Source organism: Barbus barbus (assembly GCF_936440315.1).
Source record: "Barbus barbus genome assembly, chromosome: 31".
NCBI lineage: Eukaryota > Metazoa > Chordata > Actinopteri > Cypriniformes > Cyprinidae > Barbus > Barbus barbus.
The window spans coordinates 7,647,884-7,674,839 of NC_136759.1; the positions used below are offsets into that span (position 1 = coordinate 7,647,884).

General features: G+C 35.9%; 2 protein-coding genes across 3 annotated transcripts in view; both read right to left on the bottom strand.

Annotated features, from left to right (window-relative positions):
- Positions 1–3,832: 3,832 nt before the first annotated feature.
- etv1 (ETS variant transcription factor 1) lies at positions 3,833–23,327 on the bottom strand. The gene is made up of 12 exons (XM_079387087.1): positions 22,818–23,327; positions 21,850–21,937; positions 21,561–21,608; positions 16,919–16,972; positions 13,776–13,905; positions 11,416–11,604; positions 11,009–11,253; positions 9,133–9,201; positions 8,956–9,024; positions 8,543–8,712; positions 6,524–6,625; positions 3,833–5,308 (listed from the first exon to the last, which is right to left on the bottom strand). Exons 1-12 carry the CDS (start codon positions 22,860–22,862, stop codon positions 5,087–5,089), a joined length of 1,431 nt encoding a protein of 476 aa, XP_079243213.1. The 5' UTR covers positions 22,863–23,327; the 3' UTR covers positions 3,833–5,086.
- A 1,110-nt stretch (positions 23,328–24,437) lies between these two features.
- The window catches only part of dgkb (diacylglycerol kinase, beta), a 49,951-nt gene continuing 47,432 nt past the window's right edge, over positions 24,438–26,956 (bottom strand). For both annotated transcript variants that reach the window (XM_079387716.1, XM_079387717.1), the window contains one exon: positions 24,438–26,743. In XM_079387716.1, coding sequence (XP_079243842.1) covers positions 26,639–26,743 — 105 coding nt within the window. In that variant the 3' untranslated portion in view covers positions 24,438–26,638. The remainder of the gene's footprint in view (positions 26,744–26,956) is intronic.

Consider the following 26,956-nt stretch of genomic DNA (forward strand, 5'->3'; position numbering starts at 1 on the left):
TAATTAATTTTATTGGGATAGTAACAGACAGTCTAAGAAGGATTCTTATTCACGTAGACAACAATACATTTTTTTTTTTTTAATTATCATTTCAGACCACAAACATATGTAACATCTGTTATCAAGGTGGTAGCTAAAGTCATAATCAAATTAGCTACAGTATTTAATAGACAAACAATTGGAATTAGAATTATGTGTTTTGTTTGTGGAAATCTGCTGAGCTTTTTCTATGTACACTGGTTTTATTTTTTGAGCTATTTAAAATACTTTAAATAGCAGTCCATGCATATTAGGCATATGTAAAAATACTCTTTTTTTTTAATAATTATCAACATTTCAGACATATCTTCCATGAAAGGGTTCATCAAAACAACACATAAAAATCATATTTTTGGATCTCTCCTTATTGATTTCTCCCTGCTTAACCCCTTCCTTTTGTCTCTGTCTGCTCTCTCCCTCTCTCTCTAGTGACAGATGGGTTGGCCCACCTCTCTGAGGACAGTGTAATGTGGACCTGTCTGTGCCTAACAGGACGGCAGAGATCAAACGACATTGTGGAAGGTGAAGAGCCTTTCCTTTCGCCAGCTTCGCTGTGTGACACGTGGCAGAAGAGGTCAGTTGCAGCCTGACTGACCAGGGAGTCAAACTGCTTACTAACCTGTTTAGTATACAAAATGCTAGTACTGAATGCTGGCAGAGTGGAAGAGAGTGCAAAAATACTGTTTGCATCAACATCTGTCCACCATCATCATCATTTGACCGTCTCATATTACTGTTATAGGGGAGACTGGGGACAAAATTTAATATTTTAGTAAAGAAGTAGAAATAGTGATCAAGATAGTAATCAGTGTGCCATATTTCAGCAAGACACATTTATAAGTTCCAACAGTACTAATTCTATTATAACTGATACACATAGGAAAACATTATATTATCATATTAAATTTAATCTAAAAAGGCATTATATTAAAAGTTGTATCAGTAACATATGCTATATTTTTGTATGACACATTTATATATACAAGAGGCATCTACAAGTTCTAACAGTAATAATATGATTATAACATCTGCATACAAAAAACACATTTTTTTAAACAAGTCAGAATTTTAAAGGGCGATTTTGTAAACATTGTGACAAAAAAATGTTATCAATAACTTATTTCAATTACTGAGTTGTATTACCTTTATGGTCCTAATTCTTTTAGCTGCCATGTATAATTTGAGTTTAAAGCAAAAGTCTAAGTGGTACCTACTTTATTATTATGCTAAATGGGTTAAATCCTTTTAACTAAAATATAGTTTTCAGCTAATAAGTCAAGGACAGTCTTCAACTAGCTACTTTAATGAAATAATGTTCATTTTAAATGATAAAGGTTCATTTTTTGCGGTCATACAATTTTAATTTCAGAACTAGTGTTACAAAAGCGACCGACGACCGCACAGTAATGATAAAATCCTGTATGATTTTAGTACCAGCAAGCAACATTAGCATGTGTAATTCATGTTAACATTTAACTAACAACCAAGAGATTATATATTATATTTTAAAATGTCTATATATATAGTATGTCTATAGTATACAGTATGTGTGTGTATGTATATTACTTGGAACCTAATTCTACCTTGTTTATAATATTTAGTGTGTTGCAATTGTCCTAATTTGCACCAAATTACAGAATGACGTTTTGTGCAATTATAGTACACACAAAAAAAGTTGTTTTTAATTTATAACATCATTTAACATTCATGCACACAAAAAATCTAGTGGAAAGCAACTAGACCAAAAAAAAAAACTTTGATCAAGACAGAAGCCCGTTCCAGACTAACTTCAGACTCCCACCGTCTGCCAGCATCTGATTATAACCAGCACGGATGCATGTGACCCAAAGCTATAGCACGGCGCCACAACCCAATTTCACCGCTTTCTGAGCACATATCAAGAGCGATTCATCACTGTCGTACTTGCAGACATCTCTCCCAAAAGCCCGACCCCTTTTGTGTTTTTATCTGCTGCGAACCTGCAAAGTGAGCAGCGCCGAACAATGTAATGGGTGTCAACCGGTGGCAATGCCTGAGTTCAGTCTCTGCTCAGCATCAATTATTGTTCCAACACCGTGATGCTTTCCAGAGTCAGCAGCAACTACTCCCATCTTTGATCATCTCGCCACATACGATTATCAAAGGTGTGTAAATCAGGTCTATGTTCAGAGTGTTTCTATAATATGCAATGGTGCTAAATATCTTCTTAAAACCAGAATCTGTAACCATTTCAAATTGATTTGAAATAGAAAACAATCATTTGCACACTAAAATGTGCACAGCTTGCATCTATAATGGGTCGCGTATGAGAGATCACAGACACAAATATTAAATATTTGCTCAAGCGTTAACACTTTTCGAATTGCTGTTTATTTTCCGTGACTGTAAACAGTTTAAATGGTCATCGTCATATCAGTCCACCTTTCCAGCGCAGTTGTTCCCTTGAATTACCTCGTGAATGATTTATGTTCACCGCTACGGCTTTCGATGGCTAAAGGCTGAGGGCCAATAAAGATTTTTCATAGGTAAACACGCCATATTAAAAGCCAGCGCTTCAAAGACGTTTCGGCTACAAGGGGAACATTTGGTCTCATTTCACTTGTCAAACAAGTGTGTCTCACAACCACTCAGACAACACAAACCATTTCCCATAAGTAAACACGGCCTGCTGTAAAGCTAAGCATGGTAGCAGGACTCTAAGCAAACAGACAGAATCAAGCTAAACTGCTGGAGCTACTTTGTTAATGGATCTAGTAGTCATTTGCTTGCAGGTTATAGCTGATTTATTGCTTCAAAGTGGTAAAAGCGTGTTAAAGGCAATTTTACAGAGGTTTTAATGGGTCGTGGTGTCACAAATGTAGAAGCGCAGATTCGAAACTAAGCGGTGACCATTAAACCTGCAAAAATAATCAGTGTTATGAAAAAATAATGAGTGCAGGCTCATCTCGAAACAAATAAAAACGGTCTATTCTGGGCGTAGAGTATTCAAATAGACCTGAGAACAATTCAGCGTATGAGATAACAGAATGAGGACATCTGTAGCCCTATTGAAAGACTTGTTTAACAAGATTAGCATGGAGATTATCGAGCCTTACATGGGTCCTTTTTTCCCCTTACCTCTTTTCAACTCACTTTCCAGAGCACTTCCTTACCATTCCACCACATATTTTGAGCACCGAGAGTTTTTGCATGAGATTTTAATGGGAGATGTTTGAATAAACCACAGTCATTTGTGCTTTTTTGGTAACCCGTGACGGTCGTTTTAACAGCCAAATTTGACCACAGCTTTGGCCCAGTGTGTGTTTCATATTATGGGACACAGTTGTCAGGCTTGTTTACCACTGTAGTGTAGTGACGTGTTTGTAGAAGCGTATAAAGGATGACGGTTTGTCTGCACCGCCCAAACAAATGTTGACATTTCAAAGTACAAAAAGTCAACAAATTAAAGGATAAAGCTAAATGGAAGCTATTTAATTAAATTAAAGTGGTTACATTTTGCTTGTAAATTTAATTTGTGAGAGTATATATATATATATATATATATATATATATATATATATATAGTGGCAAGCATCAATACAGTAAAAAGTCAGCATTACAAAAAAATAAATTGGTCAACCATTTCAAGTAATAACTTCTATTTTTATCAGTTTTATTGTGGATTTGGAACCTGAATGAAATCATTAACTATAAGGAACAACATTATTTGCTTGGCTGTTTTTATGATTGAAATAGGAGACCAAGATTGACAAAAATCACATTTGCATACAAAAAAAACAACCCAATTGTATTTCAACACTATTTTATTACAGAAGTGTAGCTATTGCCATTCCCTTCGCAATTATGTATATATTTTTTACATTCAATAAACACTGACGTTTTTTTTTTCAATGTAAAAAAAAAACGAAGAAAAAATTATAATGAACGTACAGGGCATAGCTGCCGTCTGATCATGTGTGACTAGATTTACACGAAAAGCAGCATTGAGGTGCATTAACCTGAATATACGTACATGTTTTATATTTTCAATGATGGCATGGGGAGCGAGTAATGGACCAACATCCACTTTTTTCCTAATAAAAAAGCAATTTGTCACTCTAATAGTAGAATGTAGTTTTAAAAGAATGATGTCATAGACACAAGCGAAGCCTGTCTGAAGATAACTATTTGATATCTATTGGCGATTTTGATCAAAAAGTCATATTCAGTGAAATACGGTGTTAATTTTACTGTATTGTTACTGAAGTATACAGATGTTCATTTAAATAGATTTCGAAAAGCAGTATTTGAAACACCATGTACTGTAATATTACAAAATCATGCTGTCATGGGTTTTTTTTTGTCTTTAATTCATTAAGAAAAAATCTGTTGTTCATTGAGAAAATTACCTGCATCTTCCCTCCTCTAAGACATTATATTCATAGGAGAATATATATACGGGTATAACTTGAATATTAGTGTTTCACAAATAACATGAATCAGTCGTTGTAACTGTGCTAGTAATTAATCACTGTATGGGTCCTGAACGTGCGAGAAAGGATGTATAAGGGCCGTTTACTCAGTTCAGATATGTGCTCACTTTGAGATGGAGAGTTTGAAGGATTTTATTTCCATAGTAATACAATGTATTATTTACTCAGTTTGACACCAAGAGAACAAATGCTGTGAAAATGTGCGAAAATAACAAAGCGCTCCACAAACAATCCAAGAGTTTCAATGGTAAAAGAGGTTGGGATTTTTCCACTCACGTGCTCCAGACTCTAACCTGTCTAAATAGTTCAAAACATCTGTCCGAAGAGAGCCCATTTGCCCTCAAAAGTCTTTCACTTTGAGAAAACGGCATGCTGAAACACCCCATCCCCTTCAATAGCAACAAAAAACACTAAAGGAGCATCTAACGTAACTACACCAGTACGTTTGTAGGTTTACACACTGCCATCATCCTCTGTCCATAAAGTGCTCTCTTTTGTCCTGGGGAATGACTGAAGGAAATGAGGGACAAGTCTGAAAGTTTTTTGTTTTGTTTTCCAACGGCCGGTTGCAGTTTTCAGTAGACGTAGCCCTCGTTGTACGGGTGTGGATTGCAGTAGCCGCCCTCTTGAATGTACGCCATGTTCTCATCGAAGTGTGATAACGGCACTGTGTCTTCCTCGTTGATCTGCCGCTCCAGGTCGGTCTTCAGCACCGGACGCTGATTGTCAGGGAAGGCCATGGAGAACAAAGCCTCGGGGTCACAGACAAACTTATACACGTATCTTTCGCCTGCCACCTTTGAGTCAAGAAACCAGAATATTACTATACATTTCAACAGTGCAAGGACAATGTTTTTTTTTTATAATAATTTACATTAAAAGTGTTTTTGGGAAGTCTTTTAAAAATTTTTTTAAATCAGATTTTTACTTTTTCCGTGTTTTTTTTTCCATGATTTCCTCTGAATGTAAAAAAGGCACAGCGCATGCGTGTTCTATATCAGCAGCAATCGCGTATGCGTCATGATACTCTTCAAAATGGCACTAGGGTGACGCAGAGGAGAAGAATTGTTGAATAAAGTTGTTTTCTTTGCACACAAAATATTCTCGTTGCTTTGTAAAATTACGGTTGAACTATTGATGTCACATGGACTATTTTAACGATGTCCTTACTACATTTCTGTGCCTTGATCATGCTAGTACCCTTGCTGTCTATGGAGGGTCAGAGAGCTCTCAGAGTTCATCAAAAATATCTTTGTGTTCCGAAGATGAACAAAGGTCTTTGGAATGGGTTTGGAACGACGTGAGGGTGAGTAATTAATGACAGAATTTTCATTTTTGGGTTAACTATCCCTTTACAGTCATTTAGTGTGAAACATTCTTACAAAAATATTCCTTGACATTTTTTAATAAGATGAGGTCATAAAAATGACGTTTAACAATTACACAAAAATTAGAAAAAAAAATATATAGAACAATAACATGTCAAAAAACAAGAATTTTCACTACATTCAAGTCCAAATTTTGATGTCTTATTGTTCACCATAAATTATTATTTTTTGCTTAAAATATCCTACAATTTAAACTTATAGTTTAAAAAGGTGTTTTTTTAAATGTCTTTAAAAAGCCTCACCAATTCTTCATTTATTGTATATAAAAAAGTAAAAACAGTAATATTTTTAAATATTATTGCAATTTAAAATAGTTTTATATATTTATAAAAGCAATTAAAAATGAAAATTGTTTTATATGTTTTACAGCATATAAACCATGATAAGTCATTTGTAACATTATAAATGTCCTTACTGGCATCCTTTTGAACGATAGTGTATTCAGACTTTAGCACTGCAGCTGAGCATAACATTTTCCTATTAGCATATGAGCTTTAAAACAGTCATTAGCATCATTAAAAAGTAACTTATTATGAAAAATCAATATATGGAAAAAGGACAGTATTTTGAAAGTATAAAAACTAGTTGTGATGTGTTTCATGGTGTATCAGAAGCCTGTATTACCTTTTGCATGATGCCTTTCTCATAGTAATAGCGCAACGATCTGCTAAGCTTGTCGTAGTTCATGGCAGGCCGATTCTTTTGAATTCCCCAACGTCGCGCCACCTTCGAAGCAAAGAGAATATGTTGTTACAAATGACGTAGTGCAAAAATACATAAGGTTCTCTCAAACATTACACAAAAATAAGACCTAACACTCACTAAACTTGCCTCTGGCTTGCTCAGTTGGGGACACTTCATTTCTAGTGATTATCGTCAATTTGATTTCTCAGATACTATTTAACTAAACTGAGCTAGACAATGACATCACTGAATTCAATAATGAAATTCCTTTAACTGAAAATTGAGTGTTTAATCTTATTATTATACAATACTGACACTCTATCCTCCAATCTGATACTGTTAAGTGCTTCGACACAATCTGTATTGATAAAAGCGCTATATAAATAAAGGTGACTTGACTTAAACCATCTCACACAAGGGCCCTCCCCAAAAACAAAGCATTGATATGTCTGCAGCTAAACCCTGTCAGGAGTGAAATACAAGTCGGAATCCTTTCATTGGCCACAGTCGTGTACTCATACCTCTAGTCAGAGATGTGTTCATTAGGAACAGCAGATTGTGGCAGATGTTCCTGCACCTGTCCGCACGACCACCCACCTGTGCCCCCCTCCTTTTCAAATCTCCCTCCCATCACTCTCCCAGAACCCGGCGCTGTGGGCCTTTTTCACTCTACTGCGGCTCATTCACGCCTTGCACCCGCCCAGACAATCCCAACAGCCCACAGTCACCTGAAGGCATGAATGACTCCCCTGTTCCCTACAGCTGTCCTGTGGACCAACGCCAGTACACACACACACACACAGGCCTAACAAATCCCACTGTTGCCGACACTTTACACAAACACACCTCTGTCCGTGCTTTCTAAACACTTCTGACTTTTTGGAGAGTCGACATGTTGAAATACTTAATTTTTTTGGATGGACATGACAGGCACTTTTGAACAAACAAATGGACCACAAAACCAGTCTTAAGTCGCTGGGGTGTATTTGTAGAAATAGGCAAAAATACACTGTATGGGTCAAAATTATTGATATTTCTTTTATGCCAAAAATCATTAGGATATTAAGTAATGATCATGTTCCATGAAGATATTTTGTAAATTTCCTACTGTAAATATATCAAAACTTAATTTTTGTTTAGTAATATGCATTGCTAAGAACTTCATTTGAACAACTTTAAAGGTGTTTTTCTCAATATTTTGATTTTTTTGCACCCTCAGATTCCAGATTTTCAAATAGTTGTATCTCAGCCAAATATTGTCCTATCCTAACAAACCATACATCAATGGAAAACTTATTTATTCAGCTTTCAAATGTTATATAAATCTCAATTTTGAAAAATTGACCCTTATGACTGGTTTTGTGGTACAGGGTCACAAATAAAGAGACTCGCTAGGAAGCAAAACTTGCATATAGCATGGAGATACATTAAATTTAGTAAAGATAATCAGATAATGATGCAATTAAGCAATATATCATGCCCTAAAATGATTTTAACCCTATAATATAGCCATATCATATTTGATGCACAAAATTTAAAAGCCTTTAAATTATCAGCATGATTAAAACTGCTGAAAAGCAACTGTAGCACATTTTCGCTCAGTTTGGGCCTCTGTTTTATTTTTCCCCAAATATGAGCTCCATATTCTCTTATATCGTAATATATGAACCATAAAAGCCTGCAGTATCAAATATGATATTCAGCAAAAAACTCCTGTGCATAAAAATTTTTTTTTTTATTAAAAATAAAAAAAATTTTAATATCCATTTAAAAAAGAAAAAAAGAAAATTCATGTCAGGTTTTATAGGGGGTTAAATTTTTATAATAAATTACTTATTTTAGTTACTTTAATATTATTAATAAAGCACACCACATACAGATAAAATAAAATATTCCTAATGCACACCACATACAGATAAAATCTTGGTTGAAAAATGTAATAATAAGGCTAGTTAGTACCTCCTCGGGCTCAATGAGTTTAAACTCCATGCCTCGGCCTGTCCACGCAATGAAGTGTGAGTTTGAGGGGTCATCCAATAGGGCCACCAAAAACTGCCAGAGCTGCAGGGAGCCTCGTCTCTGATAAGTCGGGCCTTCACGGTACAGCCCTGCCTCCTGCTTTATCTCATCTGTGGGAGGAAAAATTACAAAAAGACGTTAGCTCACATAGCCTAATCCTATAATGCCTATGGGTGAGACATCATCATGGTGAAACTGGGCAAAAAAATTAAAAATAAATAAAAAGTAAAGCAATGGCGCAGCTCATACAGTATTCAAGTCTCTAGATGACTGTACAGTAAAGAGTCAACTTATTATTTGATAAATAATATTTAACTAAGCACATAAATATAAGTAAATGAATAAATACATACTTTCGACCTTCTCTGGTACCACGCAAGTGTCATCATAGAAGTGCCTTGCAACTTTGTCGAACATACATCCTATTGAATAAAGACATTGAGATATTGTTATAATATGACTTTATGCATAGACATTTTAAATAATAAAATACCCATATAAGATCAAAAATATACTGTGTGGATAGTTACCCTCTGCTCTGTTATTGTGGGCCAGATATCCTTCTTGTCTAAGATATACAGAGTGACAGCTAGGCACTTCTGAAAAAGGATAACAAAACAAAAAAAAAAGCATTTAATTATGCATGGGTTCAGCTGAAAACTAAAACTTATATTTATATGTATTTATTTATTTGCTTACTATTACAATGACAATGGGAAAAAAATCCCCATGACAACATCCCTTAATATTCAAAAGAGTAGGTTAAAACATTATGGACAACAGATTTGTGAGGATTAACCGCAGCGGACGCCTTGTGCTCCGCATCAGACATGTTGTTTGTTGGAGCTGTGATTCAATCAAAGCAAAGCAAGACAGCTTAAGTGAATGCTCCATAAAACATCTAACCCTGTTCATTTGGACCTATAAAGATCTCTCAGAGTTTCATTCAAGTAATGGGCCTGTCGAGGAAATTACCGCTGATTAAATTAGCCGCTGACTGCCCAGTCCTTACACAGCTCACAACAAACAAGCTCCTTTATGAGGCAGAATAAATTCTTCTAAATGGCTGGGAGGGGATGCAAAACATGTCAATGATCTCCTCCACTGATGTAAAGAACCAATGCAGACAAATCACACACACTCAAGAAGCTCTCATCACTTCATTTGTTAGCTTTTAGTGTGTCTAATTTTATAGATAATAATTGGACAATATGTTATAGATAATAATATCAACAAACATACAATGTAAAAGTTAATGTACTGTATGTACCTGCAAAAATATCTTACATTTTTTAAATACCACTAACAATTATTTAGGAACTGTCACAGTATCTGTTGTAAACATTCATTTTAAAATAATAATAATAATAAAATTTAATTAAAAAATGTAAAAAAAAAAATGTAAAAAAAAAAAAAGTAAATGTAAGAATAACTTTTATATTGTTAGTAATAGTTCAAGATGAACACATACTGGACTAAAGCATAAGTATAACAAACTAATGGTCTGTTGTAAATGCTAATTTCAAAATAATAATACAAATATTTTGTTTAAAAATATAATAAAATTAGATTTGTATTTGCTTCGACATTAAGTAAACAGAAAAGACCCCAGTATTACTGCTATTATCCTCAGGTTATATTTTAGAGATTCACATAATCAACAGGAAACAGCTGAGAAGCAGCGCTGCGTTCTTTCCTGACAGGCGGCTGCTTCCACCTCCATTTTTATGAATGAAAACCAAAAGCCTCTTCATTCATGCCAGAGCTGGGCCGACAGCCTGGGGGTCCCTGGGGGAGAGATTAGGGGCCCCTCTCCTTCCTAGCCAGGCCCTCAGGAAATGAGATCAGGCCCAAATTTCCTAATAACACGCTAATTCTATCAATCTCCCAGTCCCTAATAAAGTTGCTATCTGGCTGTATGAGTACCCAAAAGAAAAATTATCTTCAGATTGTTTCCTGTTAGTTTAGTGAAGTACATACTGTCTCCATATCCTTATAAATCATGCTTTATTTATTAAAAAAATTCCTTATTTATTCTATTCTATTTATTTATTTTTCTGTTTAATTATTTAAACTTTAGGGTGTTTCCATGTTTTTGAAAGAGGTTGCATTTATTTGCACAAAATACAGTAATATTGTGAAATATTAGTACAATTTAAACGGTTTTCTATTGTAATATATTTTAAAAAGCTGAATTTTCAGCATCATTACTCCAGTCTTCAGTGTCATATGATCCTTTAGAAATCATTCTAATATGCTGACTTGGAGCTCAATAAACATTTATTCTATTATCAATGTTGAAAACAGTTGCTTGGCCTAATATTTTGTGTAAATGTTACAAATCGACCAATTTACTGCTCTGTCAGTATACTAGCAGACATGTAAATGCATAGAAATGAAACTCACCTGAGTCGTAGGTGAAGTCGCGAGGCTCTTGTTTGATCATCATGGAGTGCGGGTACGTCTGGGGGAGCGGTGCCCCCACCATGGCCGGATGTTCGAAGAGGGGGTCGCCGTACTCCTGTTTGAACCCCTGAGGAGGGAAGGGGATGCTGGGTTCTGACATCTGTCTGTGATACATGGGCCGTCCGTCCCGCGACATCGAAGGAGAGGGGAACGAATGACACGGCTCCGACAACTGCCGCCGAAATCTGAACAAAACACTGACTAGAATAAGTATCACGCATGATATCTATCTATCTATCTATCTATCTATCTATCTATCTATCTATCTATCTATCTATCTATCTATCTATCTATCTATCTATCTATCTATCTATCTATCTATCTAGTGTTTTGGTAATTGTCAGTACCTGTGGTCCATGGGGTAAGCGCTGTCAGGGAGGGGCTGGGGGGGTGCGAGGTGAGGGTACGTCCTGTCTGGTTTCGGGGTGGGGGCGGCAGTGGGAGACACATGCTGGCCAGGGGACACAGGCGTGCTGCAGGGGGTAGACACTGGGCTGGAGGCCTTCATTCCCGAGGGATGCTTCTGCTCGTAGGCACTGGAGACACCAGGGAACAAGAGCAGTTTAAGTTAGTCTTTCCGGAGGGCCTTTCAGGCTACTGAGATTATTATGAGACTGTGCTCGACTTTATTGCTGGAGAATTAAAAAAACATAAACGCTAAAGCTTTTTGTCTGCAGCATAGCCTACTGTATAATGCATGCTAAACTGGTATTTCAAAAATGATTTTTTTCAATATATTTTTATATCTTTTGAATTACATGTTTTTAAAGGGGAAAATTAATTAAAAAATAAAAATAAAAAATATGTATAACAGCAGATTCAATGACATTTTATTTATTTATGTTGCACCATTGTGAAAACAATATTCATAAGACTAAAGGTATTACAATTATAATTTATGCAATAATGACAACAATAATAAATTATAATTCAAATAAACATAGAATATTTAGTCAAATATCATTTTAATTTATTGCTTAAAAGTTTTGGGTCAGTCTCTTATGTTAACCAAGTCTGGATTTAATACAGTAAATGCTGTAATATTGTGAAATATTATTACAATTTAAAATAACTGTTTTCTATTTTAATATATTTCAAACTGTGGTTTATTCCTGTGATGCAAAGCTGATGCTTCAGCATCATGACTCCAGTCTTCAGTGTCACATGATTCTTTAGAAATCCTTCTAATCCTTCAGCTGATTTGCTGCTCAAGAAACATTTTTATTATCAATGTTGAAAACAGCGTTGCTTAATATTTTTGTGGAAACCATTGTTTTTATTTTTTCAGGATTCTCTCATGAATAGAATGTTCAAAAAAAGCAGCATTAAAAAATTTGTAAAAAAACAAAACAAAATCTTGCTGACACCAGAATTTTGAACAATAGTGTATACACACACACACATAATAAAATTTTGACCTCTTACATGCAGGAATTGTTCACATAGTTCCATAATCTAACAAAAAATCCCACAATTCCCCACATCTATCTTTTATCCATCCAGCTCTACTAGCTCTCCACCCCTCACATGCCACAATTGACAAGGTACCAGAGAGAAACCATCTGATATCTTGTCAGATATGAACCTTAACGCAATTACACTCCATTCAGAAACATTAAAAGACAAGGAAGGAACAGGCTTCTATGGGGCTTGACAATCTCCAAAGCACCTCTGAAGAGAACATCATTATCACAGAGGTTATTGGTTCAGCTTGAGTGCCATCTGCAACACGAGGGCAGGTCGGCTCCTCCAGCGAAATAAAACATCCAAGTGAAATGTCATAAATTTAAAATCAAATCAATAGGAAGATGACTGTAACCAAGCAACCGTGTTTGCCGTAGACGCTTGTCCAAGTGGAAAAGCCATTTATTGCACTTAATGCACCGTAGTGTAATTTCTTGTTTTTCTTTTTTTTTTCGGTGTTTTCTTCCCCCTTTCCAATTTCAGGTGGATCTCATTCAAATCATTTCGAACAGCACCTGCTGTACAGTTGCCTTTGAGTAAATAACTAAAGGAAAACTATTATTATTGTGCTTTTTTTCCTCCATAAATCTTTATGACTATTCTTGGCTCAGGCTGAAAAGTCACATCTATGCCAAGACCCCATCTGCTTTAGGGCTGTTCTGTCAAATGAACGTCTGTGCTTTTATTCAGCCTTTAGTCACATATAAAAGGTGAAACACACACCCACTGTAACACCTTAGTGTCGGAGGTGAATTTGTGCTTTATGCGAAGCCCTGAAAATTCAGCGTCACGAGCAGCGTGATTAACAAACCCAACATTTGCATTCAGAAATTAGGCTTTTTTCACAAAACATCTGTAATTAAGAAAATAACACACCCTAAATTGACAAATAATAGGTAAAAATAGTTTGTTAAACGGTAGCGTTATTGCAAATGTATGTAGACATATTCGGCCCATTTATCACTTAACTCTCTCACTCCAGATGCTGAGGCTGGATCTGCTAACCAAAATATGTGATGTTAGAGTCTCTCTGACAGCTAAAAGTATAAAGTTTAGAGTTGATTTTCACTGCTTTGGTGCAAAAACACTTATGGTTTCACACAGACGTCGCAGTCTAGCATGTCTAGCGTTCGTCTCGTTACTACCGGTATTTTCTTATAACACTTGATGCATGTAAGTTGTACAATCATTTAGTGTCATATACAAGATTTGATTATTTTATGTGGGATTCTGTGAACGCTACCTGATGTTATACAGGCACTTCTCCCCATAGTGGATTCTGAAGGGCCTCTCCTGACTGCAGGCTGAGCCCAGATCAGTACACGGACTGTGGGGCTCTCTCTTTATCCTCAACTGCAGCCCGTGGAACGCCACTGAGGAAGAGACAAACGTATAGATGTTTAACACCAAGATCCTCACTATATTCATTAGTGTCACTTTAAGCTACAATCAGTCTCTCACTCACACAAGGCATCTGCAGATGAAGTTGAGAAGACTTTACAGCGTTAACATTTTTAATGCATTCACCAAAAATCATTAGATTTCTTTTTGCATGCAAAAAGTTTGTGTTTTCAGCAAAGGTTTCTTGCAACTCACATAAACAAGGACAGATGGATATGTAATAAAGTACTTTTTAAATATAAATCCGCATCAATTCAGTAACCAAATTCCATTAAAAATATCTTTAAATGCACATTTAAGTAAATTCAGTATTGTTTTTCATTAGCACACAGAAATGAGATTTTTTACATTCAGTAATTTGAATGACAGCTGTTGTCAAGAAGAAGTGTTATTAATGTATTTAAACATTTCTGCTTCTAAAGGTAATCTTTGAAAACATGAAAAAAGGGAAGAAGAATAAAAGCATAAATAGAAAGTACTTCATTTATTTGATTAAGCTGGTGTAATCTCAAAGTTAAGAATAAAAATATCAATGTCTAAAGCAAAAAAACGTCATTTATTTGGCAGTCTTCTGAAATTTTAAATGGTCTTGTTAGGATGTGTCGTTGTTCATGATAGTGGATTCTAAAAGTAGCAGTATGGATGAATAATTTATACTTGAGAAGACTTCTTGACGGATCATATTAAGAAGCGCGTAGACAGACGAAGAGAAAAAATGGCATAATTGATTTTACGCAAAGTAATATGAGTAAACGAATCAATACAAAATCTGTTAGCATCACAGGACATCATACGTGCAGGATGTCATTCCAGGATTGCAACAATTCCACGTTCATTGATTGGTGTTAATGGACAACATTTTCAAGAAGTCGTTTATGACATTTACTTTGAATTTTTTGTGTCCTTGCAATTTATGAGATGCATTTAAAAGCCCCAGAGTACGTCAGATGTCAATTGAAGTGGGCAACACCTTCAAAAAAAATTAAAAACATTTGATTTAATTGACTAAAATAAAGAGCTCTTATAAAATCAAAAGAACATCTTGAATACAGCAAAATATTCATTTCTGAATCTTAACTTGTTATGCAAAATATTCACAAATTATTTCCACTGTTATGACGTTCACTAAACATTCATGTTCCATTCCTCAAAATGTTACATTTCTTTCCTTAAAGCTGTGCTCTAATAGATTTCATTTTCATAAATCAATAGTCTTTTCTCTGGCAAAAGTCCATTCATATGCTACCGAACAGCATTTTCGCTGCTCCATGTGTTACATAAAAGTGCATTTGGGTAAAAACCATGACTGTTTCTAAGTGTCATACTGGTTTTTTTTTTTTCTGTGCTGATGGTTGTGCGTTTTCTCACCCTTCTCTCTTTCTCACTCTCACCTCTTCGCTGACTGTTACTCGCTGATAATAGATTCAGTCACACCTTCTTCTTAAACACTGGGCTTAAATTACGATGGCCTTTACAAAAGGGCAAATAACTAAAATATAATCACTGTTTGATCACACTTCCCCAGCCACAAATCACTATTATACTAGTGTTTTAAACTGATCTTTTACAGTACCACCACCAATTCTCTTAACAATTACAAAGGCATTTAAAAGAAAAAAAATATATACACTACCATTCAAAAAAAAAGAAATTATGCACTTACGCTCACCAAGGCTGCATTTACTTGATCAAAAATACAGTAAAACAGTAATATATTAACATATTTTAAAATGTAATTTATTCCTGTGATGGCAAAACTGAATTTTCAGCAGCCAGCATTACTCAGTGTCACATGATCATTCAGAAACAAAGTATGCTGATTTGGTGCTCAATTTCTTATTATCGTTGATGTTTCAAACACTCCAGGATTTCTTGATGAATAGAAAGTTCAAAATAACTATTTTTAATTTACTTAAAATAATTTCTTTGCATATTTACTGTCACTTTTGGTCAATGTAATGCATGCTTGCTAGTTAAAAATATGAATTCCTTGAAAATGACTTTTAAATGGTAAAAGTAAACAACATATATATTACAAATCTTTAAATGACAAAAATAATTTCACAAACAACCAGTTTATCAGGCCACACACGTCTTGTGCGCAGCAGCAGTTTGAGAGGTGTATTTTCTGGCTGTGTTATCCCTGTAAATCCCATTTCGAGGTGTTTTGTGGGAATGGACCACATGAAACGGAAGTGATCTACTGGCATTGTCGACTCAGACCCATATGGGAGGGCCAGGATGCCCGTTCAAGAGCCCAACCGCCATGCCCTCGCTCTACCTCCATCTGCCTGTCCCACCTCTCCTCCACTATCCTGCCGACAACACCAACTAACACCCTGCAGTTCCATCATTTTTGCTTAAAAATACATTTGGAATGGAAAAATCTTTACTTTGAAAATATCGACACCAAAAAAGGCTTCCTTTAGTGACATTTCACTCCTCTTTTGTCACGGCCTACGCTCACAATAGAGTCTAGGGAAGGGATACAGGACAATAGCCCATTATCAGCAAACACTAGTATATTTTATTTGCCTGATGAGCTTGAGTTCTCTAGAAAGACAAAGCCCCCCTTTCTTCTCCCCTACATCCTCAGTAGCAGAGTCTGTTTTGGCTCCTCTTTAAGACATAAGCTGGACTCGCTCCCTACTGTGCCTCATTCAGTCCATGCCACTTCCGACACTGGCACCGGCTCTGCCACGACCACTGCGCGCCAACTTTACTTCCTATGCCCATTTAAAGGCCTATTGCTTCTGGCTGCACTCGCTGAGAAGGTACACAACCTAGAGAACACACGCCGCTCGCGCTCTCCCTCTGTTTATTCACATAAACAACAGCGGCGAACGACAACATGTCACAAACGCGAGCTGCGTTTGGAAAAATTTCACACGAAATCATCAAATCTGAGCTTCTTTTAGAGTCAGAAGTCGCTTTGCAAAATATAAGCTGTTATTTTGTAGAGCCACAGTAAAAGTTCACACTTACAGTTTTCACTCTGAAAGTCTGGAACAAACTGCTCATCATTGTCAGGAACTTGAGCTGGGAGAAAAATAAGAGAGAAAAGGGTAAATAAACATTTTTCTTTCAGAATTATTATATTAGGATTCCACAAGTCATTCTAACACAATCTCTACTCTAATAATCACTTTAATGAGTTATTTCCTCTAATAATCCTCTGTAATTGAAACACTAATGATTTGAAATTCTCAGGCCAACCCATAAAGACATTTATTGGTTTAAACCAGAAACATATCCTCTAATTATGCCAGTAATTTAATTTCAACTTAATTTGTTGGACAAAGCAGGCTCTTGCGTGTGAAATGCATCCCTTATCCGTCTTGACATAATTGTGTCTTAAAATAGTCTGAGAATGAAAAAACGAAATAAAACAAACCAGGCAACCAAAGGAAAAACACCTTGCCTTGTGATCAAATGTGCTTTACACAGCGTCTTCATAAGGCTAGCCATGCAGCGAGAAAACACCTATTGTTCACACTGTCTAATTGGGACACATCCCCACTGGTGAATGCACCTGTACCTGCCGCGACGGCTGCCGTCCAAACAGAGCACGTTCCCCTACATTTCCCTCTCTCGTAGCTAATGCTAAAATAATGAAGCCTTCATACGGAGCTCAGTTAAGCACATTCATGTTTATATCACATGCGTTTGCACTCTTGTAAGACTTCTGTTGTTTATTGCTTGTTCAGCTCGACACAAAGGCGCACCGTGGCGGAGGAGAGCACGAGACCTCGCTGCACGGGGCTATTAGCACATTTGTTCCTCTGCGCTAAAATTGGATTTTCATTTTCACAACAACAGTAACAAGTCGCAACACGCACAAATCCACATTTGCTTTGTGTAAGGCAACAAGTTTCGCTCGACTACTTGGCTTTTCGGCTGTGCTTTTGGAAATGGGAGTGTTTTCTCATGTCTGTGTAAATTGTAATGTATTCATATCTGATGGCAAGATGGGAAAATTTTTAACTGAAAAAAAAAAACTTTATGGGAGCATATTTCACAATCAAATCTGTCTTTCTACTTTGAAATTTCACTACTTGCTGTTTCTTTGAAATTATTTGCGAAATTTAATAACAATTTCTGAGTAAAAACACCTAATTATTTTCAGAGTAGATGTCATAAGGCTTTTATCTTAGTACTTTTTCAGGTTTTTAAGTCAAAAATCTAATTTAAACAAAAGACAACTATATAATGAAGATACATTATAACTGAAAAGTTAAAATTCAATATATATTTTTTAATATATATGTCAGATCATGGCAAGTTGCCATATGTGCTGTAAATCATATAAATAAAATATATTTTTTAAAACAATATTTTGTGGCCAAAGCAATGGTTTGATATTTTATTTTGTGTTACTTTTTACATTTTTGCTCTTTCAAAAATTATTGTTTCATATTTATTTTACTGTTTAAAATTTTGCAAAAAATGCTTAATTACAGGTTTTTCTGTGACATCTTACCCCACAAAGGCCCACATGTATTTAATTACCTGTATCTTTTGTTGCTGGGCAATAATGGTTAAAATAGAAATATATAATAAATATAAATGTGTGTGTGAGAATATATGCAGAAATTGACTTTCATAAATAAACCCGCGCTAAAAAATATTCACTCGAGTAAAAAGTGTGATAACTAGCCCCTGTTCTATAACTTCAAATTCAATCTGTATAGCATACAATTCCATATAGTTGTACGGTAATCAGGACCAATTTATCGTTACAGTATTTGTCAGTGTTTTGAAAAGGCAAGTCGAGCACAACCAGTTGAACTCAACAAAAAATAGCACCACCATTTCTCTGGCTGGTTCCAAAGCAAACACAATCAAAGAAATATTAAACAATCCCCTCACCAGATAAGAAGAGAATGAACAAGTGCATTAGGAGTCAGAAAGGTAGCTTTAGTAAACATCAGTTAAAGAGAGAAAAGGTGAGAGGAAGGGAGAGACTGAGCAGCAGCCAGTACTCTCAGCAGGGTGAATGAGTCAACCTGTGAATGGGACAGCTGATCCCAGCACCACTCCTGAGGCTAGCTAAGGTGTTGGAGCATGTCCACCAGTTAAAGAAAAAAAGAGAAGAGCAGAAAACACACAAACTGCAGCGCCAGGCCGTGAACGGCGCAAATCCAGCTACATAAAGAGACTCATAATCACCTCTCTGGCAAACAAAGAGGAAAAGATGCAGAGAAATCAGATTAAGGTCACACTATGAAATCAAAAAAAGACTAGTAAACTAAATCCTGATATGGCATATTCAATCAAGTCTTTTGTAAGTTTTCTAGACGTAATAAGTGACTGTCAGCTGTCTCTGGCCAAAATGACACATGTATGTCAAATGACAAGCCATCAGCTCTTTAGTCTACGCTGCCGGAAATTCAGTCCGTCGCTCATACGTCTTCCTCTTCTTTCCAATTACCTGAGCTAATAAATCTCTGAAATGAAACCGCTAGGTCTTCGTTTGGGTTCTAATGGACGGGAAGTCATATATTAAATCTATCTGCGATTTATCTGGAATCTTTGGGCGCTGCGGCTGATGGATGGAAGACAGGTTGAATTGTACTGTACTCCTCACTGTAATATCTACTTTTTTTTTTTCCTCTGCACACTTTTTTTTTTTTCCCCTGCCGGATACACTAAAATATTTAAGTCATGTCTTATTCTTTTAGAGGCCCTGGGGTGGATTTGGCATAATCAAACTCACGACAAGGACGGTAAAGTCCAAAATCTGTTCTAAAGCGTACTTTTAATTTTAAAATCCACAACTATACTGCAAGCATTTTTAAATATATTAAAGAATATATGAAAGCGGTCTATTAAAAATTAAGATTCTCTTTCCTTATGCAGGTGGGCAAGTCCTATTTTACATGTTAGATTATTTCCTTTTATTTTAGATGTTTGGTTGTAAAAGGTGACCGGTGCACACAACAGTGTCCTGTGGTGCAGCTGTACTAAAGCATGTTTCAATGAAGTTATTTCAGATGATACTAAATAAAAAGATACTTGATTAAATCGGACTTTCATGTGGCATTCAAAAATTCAGTCACACGAGCCAGATGTAATGCGATCGCTAACAGAAAACAGACACACACTCATCTTCATTTCCTCTTTTTGTCCAAAGTGCACGCAAATGCATTCCATCGGCTGAAAGGCAGCTGGGATTTCACAAATGCAAAGCGCTGGAATCGGTTTTATAAACTGCTTTGCATGATTTTCAGCTGTCCAACTACTTTGTTTTTTTTTTGTTTTCTTCACAAATTGCAACCAAACTGCTCTTTTACAATAAACAGACAAAAGGCTCTTATGTCTATCATGACAGATTATATTTTAAACTTTTTCACAGCCTATATTAAATTTACGACAATAATAAAATCCCACAAAGCTTGTTTAGATTCTGATAAATATGGAAACATGACAGTATAATTGTAGCCAACTATATATGAATATTTATATTTTTTTAGCAAACTAAAAAAAAGTTATTTAACTTATCAGTTCAAATTAATTTGCATGCACATAATCAGTTTAAGGTTTCTAAATGTATAAATGTTCTCAACAACATTTCAATAATGTTCAAACCTTTCAAAATCATTCACGTTTTGCAGCCAGAAAAAATACTTTTTAGTAATATTTGCACCACTAAAAATCACAGTTTAGAGTAAAATTCACACACATTTTTAACATCAAATTTGACAGTTTACCATTTAGAAAATTTTAACATAGTATTGTTAGGAATGTAAAATTTTAAATTTTGAAGACAAGAAAAACATTAAATTTTTTAATATCAAAATGTTTGCCATTTACATTTTTTTTAACGTAACACTGTAAGAAATTTCAAATTTTTATCACATTAAAATATTTCCAAACAAATGAACAATCAACTAAAGAGTGAACCATTTACTAACCTAAAGGTCGGTGCTGCAAGCAAGGTGGGAAGAAGACACTCGCGCTTAACTCCTGAAGCATCACGTTTGAGTTAGACCACAACCAGCATGTCTTGCCATGAGAAACAAAAAATTGCCAAAAACAACCCCCAAAAAAAAAAAGTTGAGGGGAAAAAACCGAAGTGCTAAAAGTTGAAGCTCTTGAAGCGATCTACCGTCAATCCATCTCTTTAACAAAAAGAGTTACAAAAATAAAGAAAAACCTAATATACAAGAAGTATCAGACAAGAAAGAGAGGGATACGCAAAAGAAAACGAGTGAGGGAGAGAAGGTGTGCTAGTGTGCGTGCGTGCGAGAGAGAGAGGTGGCAGTGTTGGTGGCTCGTCTGCCTTAGCTCCTGCCAAAAGCGGACGAAAGGAGAAGAGAGTGAGCGAGACTGCAAGTTCTTCTGGTAATTTGTGATGACACTCAAAGTAGAACCTCCTCGGTCTCCCCCTAGACTCCTGCTCTTCTCAAACACTAATGTATGCATGACACACCAAGTGCCTTCGCTACAGATGCATTAATTGGACTGCAGATTAGGTCTGTAACTTGAGGCATATTTGCTCCCCTCCCCCAAATCCCCCCCCCCCTCCCTCCCCAACACTCTCTCCGCTTCTTCAGCTTCAAAACAAAAGCTTGATCAACCACTGAGAAACCTTGAGTGAGACTGAAGTAAACAGACCAGAGCTTACCTTCAGCGAGCCAGGTCTCCTGAAGTTGGCTGAGATCTTGAAACAGCTCTAAAACAAAAACGGCAGAGTTTGAGATGGCGAAACAACAGGTACAAAGCTTTAATTATGAGTTTTGGCCCTCAGCACCTCTCGATTCCAGTCTCAAAGCCCTCTGAAGACCGAGGCGAGCGCTGCTGATTGAGATTTTAAAGCCCCGAGTGCAGGTGGCAACGAGCGATATTGCATTTTGCGAGATGTTAAGAAGGCGTGAAATGAACATTGTCTTTTTCACCCACACCTGAGTGCTTACCCTCTGTGTCCAACGCCAGGTCAGAGTTAATGAATTTTCTTTTTCTGTCCTTCGCTGGTCTCGTGTTGGACGTCTTTCCCCGAGGATTCTAAGCAGAAAGCAACAGATCAATTGTCTCAAGATGGAGTGTGTTGAGTTGGTTTTTGAAAGACATGCAACACACAACTACACCTTAACACATCATATTTACAGCTAACATATGAGAGACTCTTTAGTTAGTGGCACTTTTGACTTGTTTGAAATCTTTAAAAATGAAATATAAAACTGTGTTTTATATTAGATATGCTCATGGCCTTGATCAACCCTCAAGTGGAGTTGTTTTTTTTAGGAAAACGTTAAATAAGTCTTGAACTTACTATACTGACCCAACATGTTAGAAAGTCAACAATTTATTTATTTTTATTTGAAAAAGTCTCAAAAACGGAGCTGTTTGGTAATGATACCTTTTTAAAAGTTCTAAACACTTTTCTTTTTTTTAAATCTTCACAATGTCACTTCTCGTTTACATCATAACACAATTTCTTTGATCAATAATTGAGTAAAATGCATTTGTGACTAATAAAAGAGTAATGCTTTATTTAAAAAAAAAAAGTAAACTGCAGAACTGAAAATATGATTTTCTTAGGGAAAAAGTGAAAAAATAGGATTTCCCTTGTTTTAAAACAATTTAAATGTATTATATAGGGAACCTTATACAGTCCAAAATATAACAATTCTGGTATACAAGTAGTTTAATACACAATAACAGGATTCACAGCTATTATAAAGAATACTTTAAAACTATCAATGATTATTAATATCTTCGAAATCAGTCAAGAAGTTTTCCTGAAGTGAAGAATCACACACATACAAATGACAGACCTGTCACGTTACGGTTTAAAAAACGCAGATTCTGCTCATCAGTCACTTATATGACAGATACATATTTACAATTATGGAGAGCACTGATTTACCTTCATTAGACTTACATGAGATCTTATGAAAGGCACTTGTTGGTCGTAAAGTCCGTCCATTCTGCAGCGGTTGGGCTCTGAGCGCGCCGTCCGGTCACCCTTTGAAGTAGGAGACTGACTTTAAGCGATTTATTGGAGATGGAACATGAACTGCTGCGCGCTCGAGCGCATTCAGCGGCTCCATTCATAAACATATCTTTCATTTGACCGACTACATGCTGACTATTATGAAACAGACATTAAATGCAGCAGATCCGAGACACTTTATAGATAAAGTTGCAAGTATCCTAATGTAAATATGTTGCGGTCTGTGCGTGCGTAACGCGGTGAGCCGATCCTCCGAAGGGACTGGACTTTTGGAAACTCTTTTTTTTTTGCTGTTTCTAGTTACGTTTTACTGAAGCGTCGAAGGTGAACTTAAAGCTTGCACTCACCCCAGTAAACGCACCGCATTCGTGCATGGATGTGTCGCCGGACTGAATGAGAAAAGCGCTCTCGTGTCTCTCCTCCGCGCTCACACGCGCTGCCTGCTGCTCCAGGGGCCTCCCTTCAGAAACAGCCGGCGCCCAGCTTCCCATTGGCTGCCACTGTCCTCCGCCGGATCAGATTTCCACCTGTCAATCAAGAGCCTATTTGACCGTTCCTTCATTAAAATATGCAAAACTGATATTGCAATTATAAGGTGTTTATTTGTGAGAAACACAGCAAGTCATTATAATTTCTATGTGTCTAGATGTTTTGGACGTGAAAAGTGCACACAATCATTGGATCCCGTTTTAAAGGCTTACAAATTACCTTACAGTTTTTGGCAAGCTGAAAAAGCTTTCAAACTTTCAAAGAATGAAATAAACAGGCATATGCTCAGAATGGCCACAGCCACATTTTCCAAAAGTATCTGTTATGGGTAAATCTTAGACAATTTAATGCAATGGTTCTCAACCTGGGGGCCGTGGTCCCCTAGAGGGCCTCAGCAAACTTCCAAATGGTCTCTGAAATGATGGGTTGAAATAAGGGAAAAAGCTGAGACAGAAGACAAGCACAGATGAGTGGTCAGTTATACAGTGTTGCCATGGATAACAGACAATATCCAGAAATACTTGACCAATCAGAATAACTTTATTCCAAATAGCTGTGTAATGAGTTATGCATTCTGTAAAAAATGTTAAATAAATAAAATAAAACAAATATAAATGATTAAAAGTATTCAATTTTTATTATTAAAGTAAATGTAAATTTCACAAACCATTACAAAGAAAAAAGTAAAAAACGATCTGATATTTTTTCAAGTAATTTGAAAACTGTTTCTAGACTAATTTTTAATATAAATAAATATAGTAGGTCACAACATGCTCTCACAGTTTTTCATTTTTTTCCATTTTTCATTACTATAGGTTTCGTAACAGTAACCTTGTTTTAATTTTTATTACATGAACTGACAAATATACACAAAGATGTTCATTCTCAATAATCGTAATAGCAAGAATGACAAAAAAAAGATTAACAAAGAGCCACTTAGATTGGTATTTTAATTTGATTTAATCAAAATAAGTCTTTGTGGATGAGTATTTGAATGCATATATAATATACCCCCCCCCCCCCCCCCCCCCAATAACACCTATTATTATAGATATGCTTTCACACCTTATCTGGCCTTTGAAATGAAGTTCATTACATCCATTTACATGCAACATATTTAACACGTGCTAAAAATGTCAGTCCGGCGTTTCCTCGTGTCAAAGCTCTAATCACATCATTAAGAAACATCTAACATGTCACTTTTGCAGGATCAGGTAAAACAGCACATAAACAGAGGATCTTCCATTATAGGGAACTGATGGAAACCTAAACATTTTAACTCCTTCTTGACGCAATGTATAATCCCGTGAGCTTTATGGAATGCAGGACAGGTATAGATGTTCATTTGACAGGTTAACATCAAAAGGTTACAACCATAGGGATGCATCTGTTGTCAGGTCAAGAGGTGAGCGACTGCGGCAAGCTGACAGGGTCAAAAGGGGAAAGTAGGTGTGTTTGTTAGAGTTACGAATGGACAACTTACCTGGCATACTAATAATGTGTTTTCTATAAATATTGTTGCTTTTACTGATTTCAAAACTTTTATGAAAGGATCAAAAATGTCATTTAGGTTAGATTTTTCTGCATATCTCTAAATAAATCTGGGGTCTTAAACAGTTTGATCTCACACAGAGTTTTGTGAGAAAAAGAAAAATAATATTTAGTAAAATTAAAATGCACAAGTATTTGACGTGGCACATTAATATTGATTATTTTAATGACTTTACAAAGTAAGCATCATATATGCATGTTATAATAGGCCAAGCACAAAATGCAACACTCACTTTTATACAATATAAATCTCTCAATTTACCAAAACGGGCTTTGAATATCCTTGGTATAAATGGTCTATGAATTATGACGTGCGCTTTAACTTTTAACTGCTAAAAATGTCATACGTCATATCTGGATGCAACATGCAAATACATCAGGCAAGTTCATTGTCAGTTCACTGCACAAAGCACCTATTATGAACTGAGGGCTATGTGGGGGTGAGTGCAACTAAACTAGGCCTAACTAGAAACTTTAGTTACCAGGATGTGCAATAGTGTCTCACATCATTGCATGCTGCTATCGCAAGAAAAGAAAAGGTGCAGTCGCACATTTGCTTTAGCTCTGGCAGAAGTGCATCACAACACATGAATATGCATGAGCAAAGCACCTTGTGACCATGACAACCATGTCTTGTAAAGACAAAATACAACAAAATACAAGTCTTTCAATCTGATTCTTCGTCAACAAGCAAGCAGCTTCAGCTTAAAATAAAACACAGACAGGTATTCACATTAAAAAGCCTAAAAACTGTGCATCGACTACTGACTCTGGACGAGGATTGTCTAACGAAAACCTAAAACCTCCATTTGTGCTTGAAATAAAAAGACCACATGTTCATGCTTCTGGAAATGATTCTCTTCAATGTTTAGTTGATCCTTCTTCAAGTAACTTGACCGTGTTTAGTGATTCAGAAAACCAGTTTAAATGATTTTTTGATCCAAGTGAATTTTTTAAATGCAACTTCCAAAACAATCAATATATTTATACTTTTGAAAAAAGTTGCATGATTAATGTAAGAACATGCTGTTGTAGAAATCACCCACTGACATCAAAATTAGGCAAGTTAAAAAAAAAATCCTATAGAAAAATTATTGGCTGTCAGTTTCAGATGCAAAATAAAATAAAATAAAATAAAATTTAAAATAAAATTTAATTAAAATTTAAAATATAAAATAAAATATATATATATATATATTTTACAAAGTTCTGGATTTGAACACAACATACTAAAGAATATTAAAAATGTGCCACTAGACTAACACATTACACGTTTCGAGTTAAAAAGTACTTTTTTTTCTTTTAGCCATGTCTCATCTCACATTTGGCACCAAGAAATCCAGCACTTCCTAAATAACATACCCAAAATAAAACAATTCCGGTTCAAGAATCCGCAAATAAGACTCAAACTCCAAAAGACTTCAGATTTGAAGTGTTTTTGCAGGGCCTATTATCCTCAGATCTCTCTGATTCCAATTCCAGTTGAGCCAAAACATACCTTTTTAAACATTTGTGAACAAAAAAACCCAAGTTTGGCCTTTTCCTTGCAGTACTTGGCTTGTACTGGATAATGGCAGTACAGCATGAGACAGAAAACTGGTGGCTAAAGTGATCAGCTGAAATCTAGAGATCTGTAGCCTAACCGCAGCTGTCAGGAACCTTCACAATGGTTTTCACCATTCACATGAGCTCTACAGCAGGTGTAGCTGTCAGTCTTTACTCTCTCTGCGGTCGCGTCGAAAGAAGGAGAAAAAGCTAGAGCTTTGAGGAGGACCCATCAGCATACGGGCCTGATTCTCATGCACGATTTTAACCTGTCAGAAAGATTGAAAACAAATATGATGTGAAAACGTTTACGTTATATGATATAAATTCATAAAGACAATCAGATGACAGAAGATATGACAGATAAATGTTATATGAACTGGCGTAATACACAAATAAAGGCACATAACTTGCCAAAGAGTCTCTCCAAGACACAAACATGTTAAAAAACAGCCAGTGAACTAATGTACTAGAATGTGAAG